The sequence below is a fragment of the Parasteatoda tepidariorum genome, chromosome 9, assembly GCF_982258835.1.
Source record: "Parasteatoda tepidariorum strain Cologne lab strain chromosome 9, Ptep-v5.0, whole genome shotgun sequence".
Classification (NCBI taxonomy): domain Eukaryota; kingdom Metazoa; phylum Arthropoda; class Arachnida; order Araneae; family Theridiidae; genus Parasteatoda; species Parasteatoda tepidariorum.
The window spans coordinates 42018023-42045790 of NC_141763.1; the positions used below are offsets into that span (position 1 = coordinate 42018023).

Below are 27768 nucleotides of genomic sequence, written 5' to 3' on the forward strand. Positions count from 1 at the left end.
TTGACAAAATTCTACTTTATTAATTTGTTTTGAATTCTCAAAATTGTATCTGACGCGAAGTTTTTTTTATTTATTTTTTATCTATTAGTTTATTTATTTCTTACTTAAAATGGCAATAGGAGTAAAAAAATTCGGTTCATTTTCGGGAATTTTTATTATTTCTTGCGTCAGTGATTAATAAAAAAATTAAGTTCTTATTTTTCTTAGTAGTCATGTTATATGTTTTTAGCTGATATTTTTTGAAAAATATTGAATTTAAAAAAAATTATTTTCAGTAATTTTTTCAATTAATTTATAAAGTTAAATATATTAATTTTAAAATTTACTTTTATAAAGTGTTACATGATTGTTTAAGTATTGAGAAGAAAAAAAATATATTGAAATCTAAGTCAATTAAGTTGAATAATGTAATTAAATTAAGCAAATGCAAATGTTTTTTTTTCTTCTCACATTACAGCTGTTACATTGCATACATTAATCTCTCAATTCATATTGAAAATATGCCGGTTTTGTTAACTTTCGAAATTTTCTAAAATCCTGTCTATAATCTCTAAACCTCCAGAGTTTTTTCCTATTTTTCAAAATTTTGGATTTTTTGCATCTCTATTTACAGTACCATATAACAATGAGAAACACCCTAAAAATAGAATAAAATTATTCTTATGATTTTTCTGTTTGCTATATGAGTATTTTCGAAAATTGAAATTCGCCTTTTTTCATATGTGACCCTTTCAAATTTAACCCGCAGTGCAAATAATTGTAAGAAATATTCAAAATGTCCACCAGATGACCGCAAATAAACAGACGTAGAAAATAAGATAACGAATTCCAGTTATAAGGTTAAAAATTAACAGTCATACCTATTAGTTCTCTTATCTTTAGTTCTGTCGGCTATATAATGCCTACTTTAATATTCGCTCAGTACAGCCTATCTTAGCATTTGAGTCATTAAACACTATTCCATTTATTGATCCATCTGTTCTGTACAAACATTAAAATGTAAGTTGTAATAAAATTTCGCAAGCTTAAAATTAACTTTCAATTTCTACATTTTCACATGATTGCTTGATTAGTGCAAGAAAAAAGGAATATTTTTATTACGCTTTGCTAAGTTGTTGCGAGCAAAAACTTGGCTAAGAAATAAAAATAATAAATTTGTGTTATAAAACAAAAAAATTAACTGCATAGCCATTAGTTCACTTCCTTTTTATTCTATCTGCTGCACTACATCACCCCTAAGTTTGGCTTCGTGTACCCAATCCCAGCTTTTGGGCCAATAAATTCTATATTCTAATCATCGATCCATATATTTATTACCACTTCCTACATTTTGATATGAACGCTTGCTTTGCACAAAAAACATTGTTTCTCAAAAATCAAAGCGTAATTCTAAAAAAGTTTTAGAAAATAATCAGCTATTCTGAATTTGTAACGAAAATAAATAAGCAAAAATCAATGATTTTATTTTCACCAAAAATTTTAGTTATTAGTAAAATAGGAAGTATTAAAATAATTTTTCTGAAGACTTTCATTTTAATGTTGTTTTTTCACTACCAACAGCCAATCTGATATGTATTTCAAGTTATGAGTTAAAAATGGAGTTTGGAAGGAACAAGGTAATTTATTCCCCTGACTTAAACATGCCTTGCCAACTTTTCGAGTTTATTTTTAGATACACATTCAACTTACTGGTGACATCATAAATGACTTCATTTATCGTCTGCGTGAAGAGAACCTTTTCAAGTGTTCTCTGACGAAGATTGCCAAAAAGGTGTTTGTTGTATTTCATCACAGAAAAATGAACGGCCTTGAAAATATACGAGCAGGTGTTTTAAATGCACCGAATCGGGGAATTTTACGAACAGAATCTATATCTCGTTCTGTTTTATGGATCGTAGAAAAATATCACACACTTCAAAATGCAGAACATTCGTTATGCAGTGATATATTTAGAGTGCCAATGTTTCCAAATTGCTTCATTTATTTATCACTGAATTTTGAAAACGGTAAATACTTGCTGAGAATCAACAAACTGGTAAGGAATCGAGCAACTTTTAATGCCTTGTGTTCCACGATAAAAATCAAATTTCTGATTGAAGATCCGTCATGTGATTTGTGCCAGAAGGAAGAAATGGAGATACCAAACGAAGATTTATCTTGTCCTGTGATCATCAACCACATTTCTGCTTCATCTTCAGTTATTTTACCCCGCTTGGAAATCAGATGCACAGTAACAATCAATGTTTCCTGTACTCCGTTTCAAAATCCAGCTGATATTCAGAAGAAGATGAAAGATTATACAACGAATATGTCCTCTCAAGAACTGCACGAACATTTAGACGTTTTGCTAGCAGATGATACAGACTCTAAAGTGGTGCTCAGAGTTGGTGAAGAATTTTTTAATGTTCATAAGACATTGCTGTGTTCTCATTCTCCTGTTTTTGCTGCTATGTTCGAACACGAAATGCTGGAAAAATCTCAGAGCGAGATTTGCATAAATGATATTACACCAAACACAGTAGGTGAAATTTTGAAGTACATTTATTTTCATTCTATAGGAGCTGTATCGATTGATGAAGTTACCGAAGTGTATATTGCTGCTGATAAATATGCAATGACTGATTTAAAAAAATTATGTTCCGAGAATATGGCAAGAAATTTATCCAAGGATAATTTGCTGCAAATACTTCAATTAGCGGATAGACATGTGGATAAAGATTTAGAAGTAACAGCTATTCACTTTTTAGTTAAAGAAGGAATAGATATAATTGAGACAGAAGAATTTTTGACTTTCATCGAGAATGATTCTGAGCTAACGAGGAAAATTATGCGACAATTGATAAGAATGATATCGAGATAAATGTAGAATGATGTCGAGAATACAATAAGAATGATATCGAGATAGAACGACATAAGACATGCTCCGGCTGACTCGATCTCCGCCTGACATCAGGCTCATGATAAAAATTTGTATTTACTTCCTTATTACTTTCAAACACGTATGAAAATACCCATAATGATTCAATTACTAAGCGTAAAAAATACTAATTAAGAGAAAAAAATTAAGATGTATTAAATCTTTAGATCCAAAAATAATGGCAATTCTCTTTTTAATATTTTCTTCACGAATTTTGCCCTTATCAGACTTAAGCAATCTCAAACTTGGATTCGACGCAGGCGGATTAAAAAAAAAAAAAAAGTCAAGCTTACCTCAATTAGATAAGGTTTTAAACATCAGGTGTTAAAAAAATATTTTAATATCATGAAAATTAAATTTAATGTAATTTTGTGAATTGAAAAATTAGTAATACAAAAAAATTTAACTGTGATTTAATTCTAAAAGAGTGCGCGTATTCTGTTAAAAATTTAGTGTAACCCCATAATTATTCATTTTTAATATATGTGTTCAGAACCGGGAAATATTAAAAAAAGTGTTGCTAAATGAGGCTGCTAAAATTTTAATTTTACTTTAACTTCTAGATATTACAAATATATTTTGGTACATAGAAATCAGGTAAAATAATTAAATTTTTCATTACTATTACTTTTTATGTACTGTATTCATTGATCCACTTTGCATGTACATACAATATTCAGAAATGTAAGCTTCACGAACTAGCGTAAAATCTATTTTATTATTAAATATTGGGAAAACTCAAATTTTAGTAAAGAGTTTATTTTTGAAACTAGAGATGTCTACGCTTATTCATTTTAAAACATTCTAAATGCGGTTCGGCGATTCGTTATTTTAGTCGAAAGCAAAAAATAAGTAGTAGTAGTACTTTCGGGGCACAGCTATTAAAACTGAATATTCGAATTTTCCGAATCCCCAATTAAAAATTTCTTAGGGCCCTTGAAAAAATTAAACGTTGTTATAAATTTACGATAAAAGTTGGACTAATTTCATGTTTAGCACCATTTTAACATTAAAAGCCAGGTTCAGTATAATTCTTATGCAGATATATTTTATTTAATACTTATACAATGGCCGGGATAGCCTGGTCGGCAGGACGCTGAAATCACATTCTTTAGAACGGGAGTTCGAAACCAGCTTGCCGATGACGCCCGTGTTGTAAATGATGACTCACGCACTTTAAATCTGGTGGGTCACAAAGTCCTCCATGTTTCCGTAACAAATTATACTTCTGGGGGTAGTGAATTGTAGATTGATCGTTCTCTGGTTCAGGTCAAAAGTACGATCTGTGGATGAATGAATGGATGCATGAATGGGTTCGCGAGATAAACGGGTGTAAACGCGCGATAAATTTGACCATAGATGGCGCCACTGGAAAATCTTAGCGTACAACAACAGCAATACTTGTATAATATATAGATGTCACAAAATATCTTGTTTCATATTCTGTTTTCACAAACATATGTTGTGTGGACCCTTTTCTTCCTAATAAATTAATACACTTTTATAGTTGCAATTTTTCTGAGTAAGTTTTATAGTCAAAATAAAGTTGTCAAAATAAAGTTGTTTCTCAGAAAATGAACAGTTTTTGTACACGGGGAATTCTGTTAATATTACCTTTATATTTTTCTGGGAATTCTTATCAAATATAAAGACAAAAAATCTATGCACATAGGGGGTCGTAAATTAATATTTAAGAGAGAGAGAGAGAGGGAGAAACAAAAAAAAAAAAAAAAAAAAAAAAAAGGGCTATAAAAATCTAATAAATCACAGTTCAGGAAAACAAATGTACGCAACACCAAAAGCTGTTTGATTGCAGGAGGAAACACCTTCAATTTTCAACTTGCAATCTTTTGATGCATAATAAATAAAAACCAAATAAATTTTTTTTTTCAAAAATGCATTATTAGTGTGCCAAATTTTATACTTAAATTTAATTTATTACTAATGAAATTCGATTTTAAATATAATGATATTTTATAATTAAATTTAATTTATCAGTAATACATTTTTATTTTAAATTGAATTATATAATTAGATTACATATATTAATAATAAATTTTTATTTTAAATAAAATTATATTTTATAATATATATATTATTGAAATTATAAATACTATATAAAAACAAAATTTAATTTATATTTATTTCAAGTTTATTATATTTTTTAATATATCAATTAATATACGTGGGTAAATTCTGGTTTCAAATATAAACAATTTGTTTAAAATTAAATTTTTTTTGCAGCTGTAATTTTGACAACTGTAATTTTTTATTTTTAAAAAAGTTTCCTGACCCACGGGCTATTTCCCCCCCTCTTCATTTTAATCCTATAAAATATAACTTAAATTTTGATTTATACTTTCCGGGTGTTCTATAATGTCGTCTAGTATACTTTTTAAATTTTTGCTAAAAATTAAGAGAAAAATTATACTTAATGTGGGTCTCAAAATAATATTCACGTAAAAGAAATTCTCGAACTTTAACGAATTTTTATAGAGAATGCAAAAATATACAAAAGCTCAAGACAGTATAAAAAAAACAGGAATTAATAATCAATAAAAATAAGAAACACTTCTTTTATCTCGCAGAATGTTAGGAAGCCCGTGACAATTCTTCGCGAATTTCTGAAAATTTTCTTATTACTTACAGCATTTATTATTAACTGAATTATTTTGCTTTCGTGTTTGTAACAATGGTAACTCGAGATTGAAATTTCCACCACTTTCTGACTAGCTAGAGAGCACAAATCTCTACTCCGTGATTAATAATAATGCCATTTGAAATCGTTTCCTGAGCACAACACGCAAGAATTTGTTACCATTTTATCGGCATATAGGATCGGCATAATAAATTTTTCAATCACTGAAGTACTCCAAAATCAACTAGTATTCTATTGACAAAACAAATTGCGACTGCTTCCGAACCACTCATTTTATCTGTAAAGAGAATTTTTCATTAGACAAAACTTCGAATCTTTTCCATCTTATAAGTAGAATCTCGGGGCCTTGTGTCTAATAGTCCACATTGCTTGGTACTCCTGGGCTGTGTGGGGTTCATTGGCTCGGGTCACTCAAATCCATTCCTTATAAGTAGAATCTCTCAATTTCAACTGGAGCTCTGTGTTTGATGACAATTCAAGTTACTTTTGTTTCCTACAGGCTGCGTAAACTAAATGTATCTCTATTTTTATTATCAATCGAAATTTAAATCCTTTTCCAACCTAAACAGGTCAAAGCTAGAAAAAATAATGTAAAATAAAATTTTTTAAAACTGTGTTTCTTAAATGGACTAAAATGAAAAAAAAATAATTTCATAAAACGAAAAATATAAGCGCATCACTTTCTAGAGACAGAGAGGAATTTAAATTGGCGATAGGATGCGTCCGAAGTTTCTTGTTTTGACTCTGACAAAATCGAATTATTTCTCTTTTTTTTCTCGCTCACTTGAAAAACCTAGTGTTTAAAAATTATTTTACATTATTTTACTTATTACAATCAATTAAAAACGTTCTATTAATTTAATATGTTGAATTAAAGTTTTGAAATAATAATAAATTAGCTTTATAATTAAACCATTATATGTTACTTCACTTTGATTTCATTTCTGCGAAAATTAGCAATAGAAAGTGAGTTTTGTAGTGGTGGCCAAAAGTGTGGACACTTTTTGAAAGTTTCATGTTTTTTAATTTAGTGTGCTTGTAGAATATATTAATTTTCACTTAAATACAAACGTTTATACAAGTATAACGTTTATACTTGTATATCAAATTGAAGGTAATGTAATGTAGAATTTAATAATGAATACAGTATTACAATATCTGTATTACAAAAAAAGTTATGCAACTAATAGTAAGATCTATCTTAGATTTGCATTTTTTTAAAGTGATACTGACACAATCAATACTTAGTAGGATAACCCTTAATTTTTAAGACAGCTTCACAGCGTCTTTTCATCGAGTGAACGAGTGTTAGGAGTTCATCTTTCGTAATCACATGGTGCCAAGAATCAATTATAGCTTCAATTAGTTGTCTTTTATTTTATGGACGTTTTTTTTCGTACAAGAACTTTCAAACGTCGCCACAAATTTTCAATTGGATTGAGATCAGGGCTGTTTCCTGGCCATGGTAATATATCTATGCCTTTATTTTGAAATCATGCTTTGCATACTTTTGCTGTGTGGCATGGAGCTGAATCCTGCTGAAAAATAAATGGTTCGTTGTTGGGGAAGAGATCCCTGATGGAAGGTATCAATTTTGGTTTCAGGGCAGTTTCGATGTATTTTTTGGCATTCAGGATACCAAATCAGGCCGAAAAAAATGCACAAGTGCTACTACCGATAGAAAAATTAAATGACTATGCCTTCAAGATAGAAAAATGTCATCAGATGCCATTAGATGTGAAATGAATGCAGCTGGTATTGCAGTTAGTTCAAGAACAATAAGAAGAAGCTTATCAGGATTTGGACTACAAGCTAGAATTCTAAGGAAAAAACCATATTTAAATCAAAAGCAACGCGAACAACGATTTAAGTCGGCAAAAGAACACATTAAATGGTCAAAAAATCAATGGAAGCAAGTAATCTGGAGTGATGAGAGTAAAATATCGCTCTTTGGAAGTGATGGTAAAAAATACGTGAGACGTAGAGTAGGTGAAGCACTTCATCCTGATTGCATTGAAGCAGCTACTAAAAATCCAACAAATGTCATGATTTGGGCATGTATATCTGCAGATGGTGTGGGCCGAATTCAAGTGATTGATGGCATCCTGAATGCCAAAAAATACATCGAAACTGCCCTGAAACCAAAATTGATACCTTCCATCAGGGATCTCTTCCCCAACAACGCACCATTTATTTTTCAGCAGGATTCAGCTCCATGCCACACAGCAAAAGTATGCAAAGCATGATTTCAAAATAAAGGCATAGATATATTACCATGGCCAGGAAACAGCCCTGATCTCAATCCAATTGAAAATTTGTGGCGACGTTTGAAAATTCTTGTACGAAAAAAACGTCCATAAAATAAAAGACAACTAATTGAAGCTATAATTGATTCTTGGCACCATGTGATTACGAAAGATGAACTCCTAACACTCGTTCACTCGATGAAAAGACGCTGTGAAGCTGTCTTAAAAATTAAGTTACCTTTAAGTTAAGTTAAGTTCGAAAAGTTACCTTTCCTCACTCTATTAAAATATTTTAAGTAAGTTAAATTTAAAAAACAACTGTTACAAACCAATTGCACTGATACAGACAAATTTATTAATTAATTTCCTACCAATAATTTTACCTTGGCCCAGGGCTCGAAAAACCGCCCGTCCTCGGCGGTCAAAAATTCCCCGCGGACAACGAATTTCTCAAATCCGACGTCTGCGCGGACGGCCATTTTCCCGTCGTGACCTTTGTCATTTAAATTATTTCATAAAAGAAATAAATTATTTCATGAAAGAAAGAAATTATTTCATGCAAGAAATACTAGGTTACTATCATAGAGTTGATATAGTAGGTAGAGGAACCAAGTCCGCTTTATTCCTTCCGAAAAGACACGCCACAGATAGCAAGCAAAGAGTTACAATCACGTGATGGAAAGAGTGCAATACTTGGCGCAGTATCACAAATGTTGGCGCACTAAGTTTTTAAACAGCTTTATTTCGATATTACCGATGCGCAAATAATCGGAGCATTTGAAAGACAAGTTTTTAAACAGCTTTATTTCGATATTACCGATGCGCAAATAATCGGAGCATTTGAAAGAGAGAAAAAAAATATTTTCGTTAATCATATTTCTTTAATATTATTAAATGGGTTTTTAAAACATGAGGAGTTTTTTTTTCTCTTAGCAAATAATTTTTAATTAAAGTACTGCCTTTATTTAAAAAAATTCAGTAGTTCTCGCCTGTACCCTTAACACTATTCCTTAAAATTTATTCATTATATAAAAATAAAAAACGATATTCTGCATCACTTATATTTATTACTATATTCAGAAATTTTTTTTTTTTAAATGTTTTTATTGCAAAGACCTATTTTAAAAAAAAAATTACTAATATGTATTGTAATAACTATTGTTATTTTTTTTAAAAAAATAATAACTTCGATACAAAAATCAGGATTTTTTTTAAATCTACTAGGACTTAAAATGTGAATTTGAAAATGTTGCCCTTCTTTTTTAATGAAACACAAGTTCGTTTAAAAAATTAATTTAATCTTCACGTTTTAAAAGTTTTATCACTGTTAGATAAAACAAATTGTAAAATTAAACAGATTGTCTGAAAAAAGTTCGATGCTTAGAAATAACGTTAATGTTGCAACACTTTTATCATTTTTATTTATGCTCACCAAGAGACTGCTCGAGAGGTAATATCAAATTTCGGGAAAAATAGCTTCGGGGAAAATAAAACCCGTTTTTAGTAGAACAGATTAGTTAGAAAACATATTTTTGATTAAATTTAATTAAGTTTAGAATTTTATTTATATATTGAATACATTAAATTATTTATACAATAAAGATTATTTACATTATTAATTTAGAATTTTGACTTCTTTTTTTCCTGACACTTAAAATAGATATTTTCAAAAATAAACTGCTGTTACATTTTAACTTAATACTCAACAATTTGTCTAAATATGAAATAAAATATTTATTCTAATATAAAAGTTTTCAGCTCCGAATAGAGAAAAATATAAGATTAAAAGCATTAAACTAATCAAAGAAAATAATAAAAGAGTTTAATTAGAAATTTTACTTTGTATTTCATGTACAATCTAATTCCATAAATTACTAGGAAGTTTAAATTGTACACACAAAGAGAATAGTAGAAAAGCTTTCGAAATTTAAACAAAAAATACTTAAATAAAAGAGAAAGCAATTAGAATTTTTACTTTGTACTAAATGTAGATTGAAACTAATGACGAACTTATAATTAAAATATCTTACTTTTATTTGTGATAGAAATTGCAATTTATGCAACTTTTTAGGAGGTAAATTTATGCAACTATTATAGGTCAATGTATATTTAATAATTTTTATACAGAAAACCAGTATCTTAAAAAGTAGCAGTTAAAAATATTTTACTTTACAAATAAAAGAACCATAATCATTTTATGGATATTAAGAAAATTACAATGCCCATCCATAAAAAATTTTATTTTCTTAAAAATAGTAAGTGCATTTAAAACTATATCTTTTAGCCAGCTGCAAATTAAATATATACAATCTATATAAAGGTAAAAACAGTTGAAATTTTACAAGAAAGGTTCACGATGCTAAATCTTTGCACCACAGCCAGCTGTTAGCCTTGGCCGTCTGAGCAGTTTATTCCATACCAATGCATAACATGCGCTAATTTACTGCACTAATTTACTCCTATACAACTTATCCACTTCTATGTTATGTTTTCTAAATTTGTTGCACTAAATCAAAATAATTCTACGCTTTAATATACTAGTAAAATAAAGTATTTCCAATAAAGCAACTATTTTTAAATAAAAAGAAGATAAACAAGTACTTAATGATTATATTAAATATACCTTAATTTATTTTCTAAATAGTACATAATTTGTATTCATTTTATGTATAGTAACAGAATTATATAATTTTATTAAAAATTAACACTAAAACTACTATACACTATTTTATATTTAAATACTAAAAATATTTCATAGAATTTAATTATTCATCAAACATATAAGAATATACAAATAATTTGGTTTTAAGCATTCCTATGTAATTTAAAAAACACAACTTCTTGTGTACCATATTTTTTTATTTAAATATATATATTTAAAGGAAACATTTTAGAACAAGATAAATATTGGGTTTTAGTAATCAAGAGGTAAAGATATACAAAATCTTCAGAATATACAGAAATGATATCGACATTTAAAGAGAACTAAAACAAAACCGAAAGTTTACTCAACTGTTCCTTGGCGCTAAAGTATCTCGCCAAGGAAGCCAACAAAGCTTTGCAGCTATTTCAGCTAAAAATAGAATATATATTGAAATATACTAAAACATTATAAATTTAAAGTTTAAGAAACAATAAAAACTTATGTTAAATGCAAAAAAAGTGAGCAAAAACGAGCGTAATTGATTATTAAAGCAAATAAAACATGATTATCAGAGCATGACTGAGTATCGGAAAAATTTTAAAATCAATTTTAAAATAGAAAAAGTGAAAAAAAATGTCGCCCTTTCTTGTAAAAAGTTATCGGACAGTCCCTAGAAGACTTCTCCGTGCAGCAAAATGCTCAGGACTTTTGTACCATTCTTATTTCTGAATTAAAAAGACAGACAGTTAATTGCATGAGAGGATCGCAATGCTAAACGAATGGACGGGAATCGAAGCGGTCTCAGTGAACGGCAAGTTTGGGCTACAGTCACGTGACTTTATCTTGTCCACGGGTCGGGGGTTATTCTACTCTCTCTACCCAGTATTTCAACTCTATGGTTACTATTAGTAACCTAGTATTTCTTTTATTACTGTATAATGTAACCCTAGTAACTACTAATTCATAGTGCAATTTATATGAATGTTTGTAATAAATAAGAGAAAATTATATTTTTATTTATTTGGAAGCTACGGGTTAGTTTCAAAGGAGGACGGGTACATTGTTGGACAAGCCGTCCTCGGGGACGGGTAAAATTTCTGAGTTTTTTCGAGCCCTGCCTTGGCCCCAGTTGGACTCAAAATTGGCTCAATATGGGTCCTATATCTAGAAATCCTAATGTTGGGATGTCTAGAATTTTTAATATTGGACCTAGAATGGCTTATATAGGGCCTACATTGGCCAATATTAAACCTATATTGGCTAAAAAAGAATATTTTTTTAGTTGTGAATGAAATAAGGTTTAAAATTTTATTCCATTTTAGGAGAGTTTACATGGTTAAATCATGTTTTATAAAATAAAGCTGTCAAAAAGAAATCGTTTTTTCGTTCTTTATATATAGGGTATAAAATAGTTTTAAAATTTCTTTACATGATGTTTTAAACTTCTTTGTTTATTAAGTTGATTATTTGATGAAAAAAATTGAAGAATTTAGTTTTTGATTTTTAAACAAACTTAAAATATAATAAATGAAGTGTAATTAAGGGGGAGAAATAGTTAATAAAATTTGCAATTAGTCGTAAATTGTGTAATTAAAAAAGACAAATAATACAGAATATTTATTTATTGCTTATGTTTTCTTCATAATTATTGTAAGTTTATTTTTATAAATAACTAATAAATCCTTTTATTGTATAGGAGACTAAAGATTCTATTCAAGCTCGTTTGGCTCTGTAAGTATAAAATTTTGCTTATTGTTATCAATATTACTATGTGTCTTTCAATTTGTATTTGTAAGTGGCTTATACTAAAATATTTTCTTATAAATTGTGTATACATTTGACTAAGTTATTTTTTTATTTAACATTTTGCTTGTACAGGTATATATTTGACAGATTTAATGCTTGGCTTTCTTACCTAATAACATCAGAACTAGTTTACAATGTGAAAAGGCTGCCCGAAAGATAAAATGTTTATTTTTTTAATAATCTCAAGTAGAAAATTTCTAGTTGCTTATTATTTCTCTTCATCTTATAAAACTAAGATTGCGCAACGATTATATTTTTTTTCCTTATTTGTTTTATTTTAGTCAAAATTAGAAGAAGAAAATTTTTTTTTCGTATCTCAGAATTTAATATTTCTTTCATTAGTTGATAAAAATGTATGAAATTTAACTTAATGTGAAAGATTCACCATTGCTTTGGTTTTTTACTTTTTTAAAAAATATTATTTTGGTTATTAAATATATAATTCAATTCCCAACATACATTTATAGAATTGAAACTATTTTAACATGGAATATTTAAAAGAACATTTTTAAAATTGTTTGGAAAAAAAATGATACTTATTGTTTTTCAGAAATTAAAACATTTTTGTAGGATTAACTCTTTTACCATGCACAAAAAAGGTATGTTTGTTCAGACAACTTACAATTTTGTGTTTTATTTCCGAACTTAAAATATCTTCTGTACTAAATGGTTAGCATATTTAAGGTTAGGCTTTCAAATCACATATGATCATTAAAAATTTATTCGAGTGCTTCTTTTTTTATTTTGCCTACTGCATACAAATACACTATTGTCAGATATATTTATTTTAAATAAATAAGAAATTTTAAATCAAACATTATTATAAACCTTCTTTTGTGACTCTTATGCTTCTTATAAAATAAAAATAAAAAATCCACAGTGGTCTCTCATTGAAGCAGCTCTGTTTAAATCAGATCTCCATCTAATGAAGACAATTTTATACATCCTACATTTTTCTAATAGTAGTTTAGGTTTAAAACAATGTCTATTAGCAGTTTCATTGGATGATGCTGATACATTTTTTCATATTTCTTTGCTTATTGCTGCTAAAAAAGTGTTTCAGTTATTTTTACCCTTTTAGGTTTTTAATCATAGCTTTTGCTATCTCTCAAGTTATAACTAATTTTCTGTATTAATTCTATAGTAAAATTTCACAATTTCTTTTTAACGCACATGCAAATAATCTATAATTTTATTTCACGTTTCAAAATACTGTTCAAACCTCACCCGATGTGGGCTTTAGTGTAGTAAAAAATATGCTCTTTTGTATCCATAATAATGAGACCACTGTATGTTATTACTACATAACAATTGAATTCTGTAATTTATTGTTTATATCGATCCATTTTAGCTTAGGAGAAAGCTTCGACCATATCATTGATGTAAAGTGGCGTCAAGACTATGTTATTAAGGTAAACACAAATGTTTTAATATACTTTTAAAGTATGTAGATATTTAAAAAAAATTAATTTCAAGTGATTGTTAAACATTTAAAAAAAATTATTTCCAATAATTAATTTTTTTCCTTTATATAATTAATTATATGCATCGTAAAATTATCTCTTTATATTTTTTCTACAAGCATAAAAAGTTAGGGATATACTTCTTATAATTACTATTGGCTCTAATAGCAAGCAATAATTGTTGCTGACATCACTAATAATTGTATGCAAACAGTGTGTATTAAAAATAAGCATTTTAAAATTAATGTAAGCAAAACCTTAAACATTTACGTGTATGAGGAATCTAATCTTTCAAACATTCTCCTTTTTTATCTAGAAAAACTATTTTCAACAATAGTCATTATTTTGCATTGCACATTCTGTAAATTAAAAAATAAAATTATTGCAGGGATGCTACGCCTGCTCCATTTGCGACAAAACGGCATAACTGCGCCATTTTGCGACATTCAGCTAAGTTTCTGCCAAAGCTGCGCCATTCTGAGACAAAACGTCAAAAATTTGGCAAACCTCAAATATTAATCCGCATTGCCGTGAGTCATTGGAGATCATTTTGCCGTTCACGTCTCCACGGGATGAAAGACTTCCACGAAAAAGCGGAAATCCGCTTTTTTCTCCCAATTTTTAAAATTTTTGACCATGTTCCAAAAACTAAAATTTTTAGGGAGTCCAATTAGAGAAACCCAAGCCGCCGGAACGATAGTCGGATTCCCGCGACTTCCGCTATAGAGTGGAAAGGAGTCTGTTTCGTTTCGACCACCGATATTTGATTTTTTTTTTCGTTTGGCTGATTTTCGGAATTTTAAATATTAGGAACTGCGATGGAATATGCTAAAATCGCGATTTTTAATCAGACGATTTTAATATCAATCATCGATTTTCGTATTTAACTGATTTAAAACTTATGTGTTGCGATTTTTTTTACGCTGTTTAAAAATCGTACTAGCAATTCCTATTCACTCAAATTAAAAATTCAATATCGCGATCTGTATTCTCGCGAGTTTAAAATCCAACGTCGCGATTCGTATTTACGCATTTTTAAATCCAATATTGCGATTCGTTATCACGCAGTTGTAATATCAGATCTCGTTTTTCGTATTTGTACGCTATTTAAAAATTACTCATTGCGATTCGTATTCACGTGATCTAAAAATTATTCATCGTGATTCTTATTTACGCGATTTAAAAATTCAATATCGCTATTTGTATTTTCGCGATTTTAAAATCCAACAGCGCTATTCTTATTCACGCGATTTTAAAATCCAACTGCACGATTCATATTCACGCGATTTTAAAATCCAACTGCACGATTCATATTCACGCGATTTTAAAATCCAAAATAGTGATTCATATTCACGTGATTTTATAATCCAAAATCGTGATTCATATTCTCGCGATTTTAAAATCCAATATCGTGATTTTAAAATCCAACAGCGTGATTCATATTCACATGATTTTATAATCCAAAATCGCGATTCATATTCACGCGATTTTAAAATCCAACCGCACGATTCATATTCAGGTGATTTTAAAATCCGATATCGTGATTCATATTCACTTGATTTTAAAATCAAAAATCGCGATTCATGTTCACTCGATTTTAAAATCCAATATCGCGATTCATATTCACGCGATTTTGAAATCCAATATCGCGATTCATATTCACGCGATTTTAAAATCCATAATCGCGATTCATATTCACGCTATTTTAAAATCCAATATCGTGATTCATATTCACACGATTTTGTAATCCAATATCGCGATTCATATTCATGCGATTTTAAAACCCAAAATCGCAATTCATATTCACGCAATTTTAAAATCCAGTATCACGATTCTAGAAAGAAGTAGAATTAAGTTTTTTCTTGAATTAGTTACTGTAAAGATGTGATATATTTTTCTACAGTTGTTGCATTTAAACAATTACTAAGTGCATTCATAATCACATTTTATGATTGTATATTTAGCTATATAAATTAAAAGAACATAGTCAACTAACTGATCTTGTGAATGCAAGAAAGTACAATCTACTAGTCAATGCCAATTAACTAAAAAGTTTACTTTTATACTTAATAAAGGATGCAAGTCATTTTAGAAAGAAAATTATATTTATATGTGTCTTTTTAAATTGTTTATAATAGTTTTTATATATTTCTGTTTTGATATAAAAATGTATATATGCTTATTTTTGTCTATTAAGTGCTCCCTAAAATTTTCTTGAAAAATTCCTACCTAAAATATTTCAAAATTTCACTGCACCTCCTGAATTCTATCAAAGAGTGTTTTTTTTTTTGTGTTATTTGCATTTTCTTAAACTCTCATTATTTAATTACTGAATTTCTCTTTTAATTATTGAAATTTGTAGATCTTCCATTGTAACTGAATAGTTATATATTTTGAGATAAAATTTGAGCTCAAAATAAAATGGGTATTTTCCCTTTTGAATTACTGAAACTAAATAGATATTTCTTTTTAGAAAGTTAACACCATTATACACTCATGTCCATAAATTAAGGATAATTCAGAATCACACGGAAATCAAACTCTAAAATTAAAATTTCACCTGTAGAATTATCACACACATCCTGAAGAAGAATATGCAAATTACAGGAAACCACTAGATGACGCTGGTAGTACGTCACAATGACGAGAGTGTAAGAGAGGGGTATATAAGGAATGGTCGCAAAGAAGTAAAATTGTTCACAAGCGCTTTAAAAACCCTTCAGTGCAATAACCGCAGTTATGGCACAAAGGAAGCATTTGGATGATTTTTTACGTGGCAGAATCATCGGACGACTGGAAAGTGGACGTACCCAGCTGGAAGTATCCGAGGAACTTGGAATCACGCAGAGTGTCCTCTCCAGGCTTTGGCAACGATTCCTAGATGATGGTTATGAGAGTAGACGTTACAGCACAGGTCGCCCCCGTGTTACAACGCCGAATGAAGACCGGTATTTGGCAGTTACTGCCAAAAGAAACAGACGGAGCACAGCACCAGACATGTCTCGTCAGCTACTGGTACGGCATTTTTAAGGTAGACCGTGTGCAGACGCTTAGGGCACATTGGTCTATATGCTCGTAGGTCTGTCAGATGTGTTCCACTTACCGCAACTCACTGTCGCCTGCGATTAGCCTGGAGTAGAGAGCAAGCATTGTAGACACCGCAACAGTGGTCCTGTGTGATGTTTTCCGACGAGTCAAGGTTTAGTTTGCAGTCTGACTTTCATATGGAGAGCGCCAGGTACCCGTTACCAAGACAACACCATTGAACGACACCGTTACGGTGGTGCAGGATGCCTCGTTTGGGGAGGAATTATTCTTGGTTCCAGAACTGACCTGCATGTTCAGAGTGTAACGATGACAGGCCACAATTATAGGGATGTCATTCTGGAACAACATGTATGTTTGTTTCGGGGCGCCATGGGTGCTGAATTTCTGTTTATGGACGACAACGCCCGTTCTCACCGTGCAAACATTGTACACGAATGCCTTCAACTGGAGGATATCACCCGTATGGATTGGCCAGCATACTCACCGGACTTGAATCCAATAGAGCATGTGTGGGATATGCTTGGCCGACGAATTGCAGCCCGTCAACCACCTCCCATCTGTCTACCGGACTTTTGGAGGGCATGGCTTAATGAGTGGTGTAATATTCCCCAAGATCAGATTGATGATTCGATACTCAGCTTGCCTAGGCGTTGTACGGCCTGTATTGCATCGTCCGGGAGACATACTCCGTATTAACCATCATACTAACCATGTTCTATTGTTTTTTGTAAATAGTTTCTTTTTTAAAATTTTCCCCAGGGAGTAAAAATCGCAATTTTTATTAATTATGTCAAACATATAGCATCCTTTTTGCTCTTTACCTTTTGTTTAATACATAGACTTTACAAATAAGTCAAATTTGCTTGGCTTCTGTCTTTTTCTGTGCCTGAACTTCATTATCCTTAATTAATGGACATGAGTGTATTTTAAAAAATAAGAAAGTTAAAATTTGCTTTGAAAATTCTGGAACAGATACTATTCATTGGCATAAATGATAAATGCAATATATATGAAAACAACAGAGTCCATAAAACAATTTTGTGGACTCTTATAATCAATCATATGCAGGTTTTTTAAAATCCTAGCAATAGTGAATGTATGTATAATTGTAGTACTCCTAGTATGCTATTAATGGTTTTATGGATCCTGAAAATTATCTTTATATTGTTATCAAACTGATTAATAATCATTTTAGCTGAGATAAACTGAGTGAAAAAAATAATTTTAGCTGAGACAAAATGAGCCAAAAAGAGATTTTAACTGAGACGAAATGCAATTTCTGGTGAGACAATTTGATATTTTGCGAGTAGCATCCCTGTTATTGGCTTAGTTATGTATTTCAAATTCCTATTATTTATGTACTTCATTGCTAGCATAAAATACAATAATTAAAAATTTCAATGCAGTTATCACTTTAAATTTCATCATCTTTTTTCTCTGTGGCAGATTAAATAAATAAAACCTGCGGTTTTTATAAAACTGAAAAGTGTACTGCTAATGTTATATAAATGCTATTGTATTAGGCCAATTAAATATTTTTTTAGTTTCTAACTACTGCATTCAATTTTTAAGGGTCTTTTCCAAGAGAAAATGGATTTTACTTTTTTCATGTTAACCTAAGGCTAATTTCTTAAATAACCGATGAAAGGTTTTTAATATTTTTTTCTTAATTCTATTTGTTCTAATGAACCTGGTAACCAAATTTTAAGGTTATAAATTTTTCAATTATTTTAAGTTATACTTTAAAAAAAAAAAAAAACTAAAAATGCATTTCAATAAATAAAATGAAAAATAAAAGCATTAAAAAATGCAAATTTGTTTCTGAATAAATAGAGAAATTGCATTCATATTTGTCTTGTAGGTTTACATGAAAAAAGTTTGATCCCTTTTTTGTCTGAAAACAATTAAGTTAATTGAATTTATTAGGAAATTAAGAAAAAATATTGGCCGCTTATTTTTTTAAATGATTTACTTACACTTTATGTTGTATAAAAAATATATCTGAACCCTCTTTGGCATTAACTTTTAAAGATACATTGACTAGAAAATTTTATAAAAAATATCACATTTATGAATCTTGTGGGGTCCAAAGTTTTTCTGTGTAACATTAGATAGGTGCTTTGTATAGATAGTTTATAGAAGAATAAATAATTTGCTTTTGCAACATTTCTAATGTTCTGAAACAGAACATCCTAAATTGTTTCTTTTTCTTTCAGTCTAGCAACTGTGAGAAGATATGTGAACCTAAATATATCATACAACTAAAAACATGGGTAAGTTTTTTTTATATTTTAAATTATTATTTATGATTCAACTAATTTTCTAAATTATAAATACATAATAACATGCTATGAGAATTGGTTACATTTTATGTTTAAATTTCATCCACATGCATAACTCCTACGAATAAATTTTATTCATAGATTATCTCAACATATTTTATTTATGTGTATGTTTAAGCAATAAAAAGTGCTGTCAAACAAAAAAAAAAAAAAAAGCATAAATAAATTGTGTGGTTAAGCAGTTGTATGCTATACATAATTCCTATTATTGTTAATTAGTACAGGTAATAAAAATGGGCATAATATATGGAATAAATCAAATAATTTAAGTTTTTTTTTTACTTTGTTTAAAACTTAGTTAACTATAAAAAATTTTCTACAAGAATTTATGCATAAATTATAATCATCCTTCTTAGAGTATTAGAATTTGTACAGTATTTTTATAACAAATAGACCATGCATTTTCAGAATTATTTTTTAAGTCTAAGCACAGATTTGCAGCCTATTCTTCCTTTACGCTTTTCAATTTTAAATCACTATTTGTATATTAAAATTATTTTTTATTTTAGAACCCACAAATGAATCAAGAAAAAGATGTCACATTTAGTTGTACAATGGAGCAATTGCAAGTGAGTAATCCTGTTGTTTAACCTATAAATGTTTTTAAATTGATGCTTACGTGCTTTTGTTTTAGTTTTTTTTAATGATAATTTATAATTAAAAAAGAATTACACTCAACTTTAAAATTTTTTTTTTATACTTGATGTAATCTGCTTTAGAAATTTGGTTGATAATAGATTGCAATATGCTATTTATTTAGAAGTGCCATATCATTTAATATTGTTTGTGTAACATATATATGTTTTTGAACAATAAGTCGCTTTTTTCACAGTTTTTTGTTTTAAAAAATTTAAAAGATAACGGCACTGTTTATTGAAATTGCCATTACTGTGATAAGATCATAATTATACCATGATAAGATTATATTTGTATTGAAAGATTATTCATATTTAGGTAGTACAATTAATTCAAATGTAGTGTATTCTCCATAATTTTGGGACATGTATACATAATTTGCATTCCCTCAAATAAAAGATGTTACCCATTTTCTAATTTAAGCAGATTACTAATGTTTAAAAAATTAATTTTAGAAAATAATTTTATATTTGTTTCAGAATTTAGTTTTGAAATTAAAGGATGCAACTAAATGTATAGAGAGGAATGCAGTATGAAGATATGTATCATTATTGTAAATGATTTTATGTTATGTAGTTGGGGCCAAAGCAGATTTGAGAAAAATTCTTAAAATATTGGGTGTTCTGTAATTATTTTGCCTTCAATATATATTTTTGGAATTCTTGTGAAAAAGAAGTAATACATCAGGGATCTCAAATTAATTATTTAAGCGAGGAACAAATAAAGAAGCCACTAAAATTTACACAGCACTCATAAGGAACATGTTTTAAATAAAAACTTCTTTAAATGCTGGATGAAACTTAAGGCATTTCGAAACTTTGTTTTATACTAATTTATATTTCTCCAAGCAATGAAATGGGTTTCAATAATTTTAATTTCATTTTCTTCACTCAAATAGTAATTTGGGAACTTTAATGTCAAATAATCTAAACTATATTAAAGGTGTTGATTATAGAACACTCAGTACTATCTCAATGTTTCCATCAATTTTTACAAAATAATAAATTTTATTTTTGAATATAATCAGTTTTATAAGTGATAAATCATGTGTCTGTTAAGTTGTGATTGAACATTACTTCAGATTTTGTTTAGTTTGTAGGAAACTTATATTTTATTTTTCTACATGGTAATGTACAGTGCACCAAATGAAAGGACCACCCTGAATAAATTATGATCCGATAGGGTTACCATAAATATGCTAATTAATTACTGCTGACAGTATTTTAAGTTAAGAAATCAGACACAAAAACGTACTTTTTCTAAATAAACATATCTTTTTGGATTTAGTAGTAGGTAGAATGAAACTTTCAAATTGTGTTTATGATTGACTTAGGCCTGAATGCTTAAAAATTGTTCTTTTACAATAACTGGCATGTGATAACTGCTTAGGAATATTTTTAGTAAAAATAAATTAAAATTATTGCAAGCGAAAGACAAATAAGTTTACCATAATACACCTTAAAACCAAATTTATTCTTCTAATGGTTAGTTGTTGTCCTAATGTAAATCCTATGGAAGAGATTTGGTTTTATAAAAATAAATCCTTCTTCGAAGATTTTCATTATTTAGAGGCTAAAGATTTTACTGTTTAACTTATTAAAATGTATATTTGTATATAAACTAAAAATCTTTAATTTTTTTGATTTGCAAATGAAATGCTTATTACTAAAACTTCAAAACTTATAAGTTTCATTCTCAATCTATTGGTCTGCAAATTGTGCATACAAAATATTAACATTTTTTTTTTTTTTTACACCACTACTTCATAGACTACAGGAGTTTCAAAAATTAACACAAAAATTGAAAAGAACTAAATTTTTTGATGATATATAATTATACAAATAATTTCTAGTCTAAAATATCTCTTGCTTTTAACATCGATAAAACTTAGTTTTTATTAAAAAAATAAAGATTTAAATTATTATCAATATCTGGATGTTTATTACTTTAAATAAATTTACTTTTAGTTATGAATTAATTTTATTTGTTGTTTATTTATGTGTGGTTGTTCTTTCTCGATATTGTAACAACAAATCATTTTATACATTTTTTTATTGGTTTCATAATATATCTTTATGTTCAGTTATAAATGCTTTCTGGTATGTTATCTTAATTAAAAGTAAACAATTATATTTATGTGTGCAGTTTGATTATGTCATACATATATTTTGAATATTTCTGATGATAGGCATCTTTCAGTGTTTTGTCAAACATTTTTGGTTCAGAAAATGTATAGAGCTCTGAAAATATGAAGTATATTAAAAAGTTTGTCTATAATTTAAATTTTTCTAAGTGTGTAATCATCTTAGTTTAAATTAATTTCAATCACATTAGACAACATTTAAATATTATATGTTTATATTTTAGAGTGATATTTATTAGTTTGATGGAATAATATGTTTATCAGTATCATGTATTAGTTTGATATAAATGTATCAATAAAATATTTATACATTTATAAAAATATAATTATTAGAAATTTATCTATTTCTATATGGTATTAATTTACAAATCTCCAAATGTTTTAAATTTCTATGTCCTTCAACATTGAAGAATTTTATTAAGATTGAGGTAATTTTTTTTAAATACTTTATTTTTTTTTGTAAAATAAAAAGTACTCATACTAAATACATCAAAATACTCATTTTATGCATATCTAAACGAATTTATATAAAAAAACAAAACACGTCCCTCTTTTTTTGCACTTTGCGGCTTATCGTATAAAAAAAAAAAAAATGATTTCAAAAACTGTCAAATTTACTGCATTGACTGAAAAAAGATTAATGATAAAATCAAGTGCACGAATCTGACTTGTCAAAAAAAAAGTTAATTAAATATAAGTTTCGAGATTCACGTGTTTATAATAAACATAGCATTAAAAACATTGAGTTTTTAAGAATATGTGAAAATTAGTAATGATAATTACAATAATAATTATTGAAAAAAATGTTAGAATTATTGCATCAAATAGTGCAGTGTTTCCCAAACTTATGACTTTAGTGTACCCTTTCTAAATGTTTCGTAATGCTGCGTACTACTAATAAAAAAAATGAATGTATCTTTTTAAAAATATGTTAATTTTTACTATAAAAAATCATAACTGGCTGTTGACACCACTAATTATTAACTGTTAACTCTGCAAAAAATAGGCAATGGAAAAATACGTAATCGTAAATTTTCCTGGCTAGCTTTGTTTTTAAATAAAATGTTTTGAAATTTTCTTTTGTTGCAAGATATTTTGCAAAGAATGCATACACCCGCTAAATTGTTACCGTTGGGGGTACGCGTACCACACTTCGGGAAACACTGAAATAGCGGATACTCAGGTGTGTGATTTGAATTTTCTGTATCGTAATAAGATCGCGATTTTAAAAAATCACAAGAAAATAAACAGCATTAACTACCAAGAAAAAATACCCTATCAAAATGACGAGTGGATTTTAGTGCAAATCAATCGCATCAGAAAAGTTATTTCTTAAATGTGTGATTCAAATTCTAGTTTCTTAATACTAATGCATGGAAATATTGGAATAAAAAAAAACATGCGGATACCAGTAGCAATAACAGTGCAAAAGTAAATTAAAAAACAGTATTGTTGCATCAAAAAAGAAACAAAAAAATGCAAGAGTTGAATTATGCTTGTTGTAATAATAACGTATAAACATAGGGATTAAAAAAAAATATTGAGAAAATCGCTAGCAATAATAGCCGATAAAATAATTGAAACACTGCATGGATTTACGATGATATTCAAATTAATGGACTGTGTCAAAAAGTGATTACTCAAATGCGTGATTCAAATTTTGTGTCGTAATAATACCTGAATTTTAAAAACTATGAGAAAATGAATTGCATTCACAATGAAGAAAAAAATGATGGAAACATTGAATTACGATGATATGGAGCGCATTAAAAAATGATTACTGAAACGAGCAATTCGAAATTTCTATTTTGCATGATCATATTAAAAATTTGATCTTATTGTTGGCAAATATATCATTGATTAAATAATTCTTCTGTTAAAAATCGGAATTTGTAACAAAATTGTTCCTTATTAAACGTAAGCTTTAAAAGAATCAGGAAAAAAAAAACATTTTTTCAAGAGAACAATCCATGCCATTCCGGAATTACTTATTAGATTATCAATTTTATACTTTTGTGTTTTCCTCAGAAGTTTATTAATTTTAGCTGAAGTTGTTGTAGAATAAAATTTTTTTAGTCTCGTGTCCTCGAATTTTATTTGAAGTTGCGTTTTTTTAAAAACAAATCCAAGTAAAAAAAGTTGGCGTGCGAATAAGAACTTATGAAGAAAAAAAAGGGCGCTGGTAGAAGCGAAATAAATGTCTCATTAATAAGATTTTACATAAGTAGCCAAATCTAAATAAGCGGAACTCTGAGAAAATTTTTGTCTAAATATATTAATTCGAGGAATTCTTCGAATTAGTGGAAGAACCACATGCCTGTTCAGTGTACTTTTCAAAAAAAAAAAAAAAAAAAAAAAAAATTTACATACAGCATTTTTTAAAAGTTTCCAGACTCACAAATGGTTTTTAAAATGCTTTCAAATTCCAATGTTTCTTAACTTTGTAAAGCCTAGGATACAAAGAAAAGAATAGATTAAAAAATGAAAAAAGTTTAGAATAATTGATTCAATGTGTTTTTTTAAAGCTCAGATTAATTTTTGAATCACTTTGAAACTTTATATGTGTATTTTTTTTATATATAAAAAAATATACATATTATTTTTATAGAAAAAATAGGAATCTCATTCTGAACTATAATATATTTTTGTTTTAAAAACAATACTGTTTAAATTTTTAAAAAATAAATTTGTTTCCTTAAAAGTAATTTAAGTTTAAAAATATTTTTTAAAGGATGAGCTTGAGCTATATAGCCCAAAATTTCTAATTTTCACTCCATATTTTATTGCACATAAATAGCTAGAAACAAAAAAATTAATGCATCTAACAGCGGGAGGAAGCCACAGACCTTTTGCACAAGTCTCTCTGCATCTTCAACTTGGTTGAATCATCCCACACCAGTACTTATCAGCTCACATTTTGGTAGCAATAAAGTTATTTTTGTTTAGGATAAAATTTAAACCAAGGAGCCACTTTCTCTATAATGAAAAGTAATTGAAAAAATATAAGTTTAAATTCTGTACAATTATATGACAGAAACTGTAATATTTTGGTGTTGCTTTCTAACAGCTTAGTAAATATTTTGAAACACTTTGACAAATCCTTTAAGAGAAATTATAGAATTAAGCTGAATACCATAAATAATGGTCTGTATGCAAAAGATATAAATTAGTCTTTAAATTGCAAATAAAATATTAAAAAGTAAGGAATAATCTATTAAATAAGAAAAAATAAACACTAGAACAGGAATCAACCTTGACTTTTTTTGTAGCTTTCAAATGCATTCTGTAGTAAAAACTTAAAATTTTAATTGTTGGAATTCCTATGGGAGTTAGAAACTTAGTTAACTTCAGAAAGGTATACAAAATTATTTGAACGAATCTCTCAAAATGATTTTTTTAAAAACTCTGAATTAACGATCCTTATCTATTGCAAATATATATATATTTACTACATATATTTTGTGACACAATAAATTTTTTTTATCATTTGGCAATACACATTTAAAATGGGAGTAAAAAAATTTGTGAAATCGTATGTGTAACTCGATACATCTGATATTCAATAAATGAGCGTTTTGACCTTACAACGAATGAATCTTGAATTAATCAATTGCAAATAAAAGTTTCTACGATGCGTCGGATATCTATTCCGATCTGATAATACAAATCTCGTACAACTCACTTTTACTAGTCCTACGGGAAACGGAAAAGAAGGAAGACCACCAATTAGGTGGTTTGACTCTGTGGAGAAGGACTTTCATATAGTAAATAAAGGAAACTGGAAGAGCCTTGCTGTGTATAGGACCAGCTGCAGACAACTTAGAATGTTATTGGCCTGTAATGCCTTGAAAGAAAAAATTATCTTTACAATAATGATGCACAATTATGGGTGAAATAAGATATCTTTATCTGGCTTTTATTAAGTTAAGCTTTTTATTTTTTACATTGTTTTAATGACAGTTGAATGTAAAATATCCAGATAATAATAAAACTCAATCTACAGGTGATCTAAAATAGCTCAGAGTTTTTAGAACTTCAATTGTGATTCTAGTTTTAATCAGTATTAAATGTTATGACTCAATATCAAAACAAAATACAGATATATACTCAACATCAAAACAAAATACAGAGTAACTAAAATTATTAACTCAACTAAAAAAATTAAATATAATTTAATTTTTTAGTCAGTTGTATAAAAAATAAACATTCATTAAAAGAAAAAACATTAGAAGCATAGAAAAATAATTGATGAGTTTTTACATTTCATAATGCACATTTTTTTTCTCCATACTCATAGTATATATATATAAGTAAAATTTAATAGTTAAACTTTGCCACATTGAAAGCATATGTTCTTTGTATACAATGTTGCTCTTTAATACGATTAATAATATATCAATTAAACGATTAACAATACGATTAATAATATATTTATTTGATTGCCCCTCTCTTCTTGACATTCGTTCTTCTGATGACTTTTGTGCCCTCTCACCTTCTGGAGCAACTTCAGTATTGTATTGGACTGCAAGACGCCTTATGTCTGAGAAGACGATGGCGGGCGTAATTTTTAAAAAAAATAATAATATATCATAAATACAAAGTGGCCACATTCTAAATAAACCAAAATTTATTCCCTCCCCATGCAATTTTAAAAATTACAGACTCCCACTGTTAAAGTTAGCATATTTTAATAACATTTTAAAATTTGAGACTTACATACTAAAAAATATAAATTGTTAATTTGTTCAATTTAAAATTGTCTATTATTTCACACCTAGAAATTATATTAAACAAAAAAAAAAAATTATAAATTCACTAGTAATTTTAATTAAAGCTTGAGGTATGAAATAATTTTCAAAAACATTTATAAACACAATTGTAGTAAAATTAAGTAATCATCTATACTGTTTTGCTAATCATGAATCTCCTAGAGTTGATTTTCAATTTCTATGAAAATTTCAGGTTTTCCCTGTTCTCGGGGAAAGTGGCCACCCTGAAATATTAGCAATCAAGGATAATAGCAAAAAAGATTTCAAAAATTTAAAATATTAAATGCAAATTAACTTTATTTTACATAATTTATTCAATACTGTGAAAGAATAGTCAACCAAAAAATTGTTCTTTATTTTAAAAGGTAAACCAGGGCCATCTCCACTAATTATTTAATTATGAAAAAAATTTTCAACTCCTATTTGGTTGACAAAGTTCTCTTAAATTTTGGATATCAATAAACCATTGATCTGGAATAGTAATCCAAAAAGATCTTTGTGTCTTGTTTGATCAAAAATTAACGTTTCTAAAGTTAAAAGAAATTTTTTTGAAAAAAAAAAAAAAAAAAAAAAAGATAAATAGTGGATTTATAGATTCATTTCCTAATTTTTGATGTTTGTTTTAAAAAATAATAAGAGGTATCAGCACTTAGTAGAACAAATTATCCTAATGACAAATGTTTGTAAATTTTAAAAATTTAAAGTTTATTTCAAAATAATACATTCAAAACCAATAGGCATATTTTCTTAAATTTTAAGAAATTTGTCTTTAAAATTTTATAAAAAGAACTTTATAAATGCAAATTATTTTGGAATTTAAGTTGGAACTTAAGTTGTTAAATAAAGTAAGATTTAGAAACATACTTTTTTGGCTAAAAACGTTTTTACATTAAGAATTTGTGAAACATTTCAATGTTAAATTAAATATATTTCTTATAAAATATACAAACACTTTATGTAATTATATGCATAAATTATGGATTTGCATACACTTAAATACTAGATAGCGACAACTTTAGATAGCAAGTATCTTGTATTAAAGTATGTCATTTAATTTTAAAGGATCAAGTTAGTATATATTAAATTATTTGATAA

The 27768-nt window shown here is 28.0% G+C and overlaps 2 protein-coding genes across 4 annotated transcripts in view; both read left to right on the forward strand.

The window, feature by feature from the left end:
• The window catches only part of LOC107443043 (COMM domain-containing protein 3), a 91897-nt gene that overhangs the window by 9117 nt on the left and 55012 nt on the right, over positions 1–27768 (forward strand). The window contains exons 4-9 of one of the 3 annotated variants that reach the window (XR_015429192.1): positions 12163–12197; positions 13624–13684; positions 19000–19056; positions 19635–19694; positions 20241–22129; positions 22169–22225. Coding sequence is in view for 1 of the 3 variants with exons in the window: in XM_043044917.3 (XP_042900851.2) it covers positions 12163–12197; positions 13624–13684; positions 19000–19056; positions 19635–19694; positions 20241–20297 (270 nt within the window). In the remaining 2 variants the exon portion in view is untranslated. Of the gene's footprint in view, positions 1–12162; positions 12198–13623; positions 13685–18999; positions 19057–19634; positions 20083–20240; positions 22226–27768 lie in introns of those variants that run through there. The other 2 variants (XM_043044917.3, XR_015429193.1) reach the window with 2 other exon arrangements.
• Positions 1454–4421, forward strand: LOC147804017 (protein maternal effect lethal 26-like). The gene has a single exon (XM_087151665.1). It carries the CDS (start codon positions 1799–1801, stop codon positions 2858–2860), a length of 1062 nt encoding a protein of 353 aa, XP_087007791.1. The 5' UTR covers positions 1454–1798; the 3' UTR covers positions 2861–4421.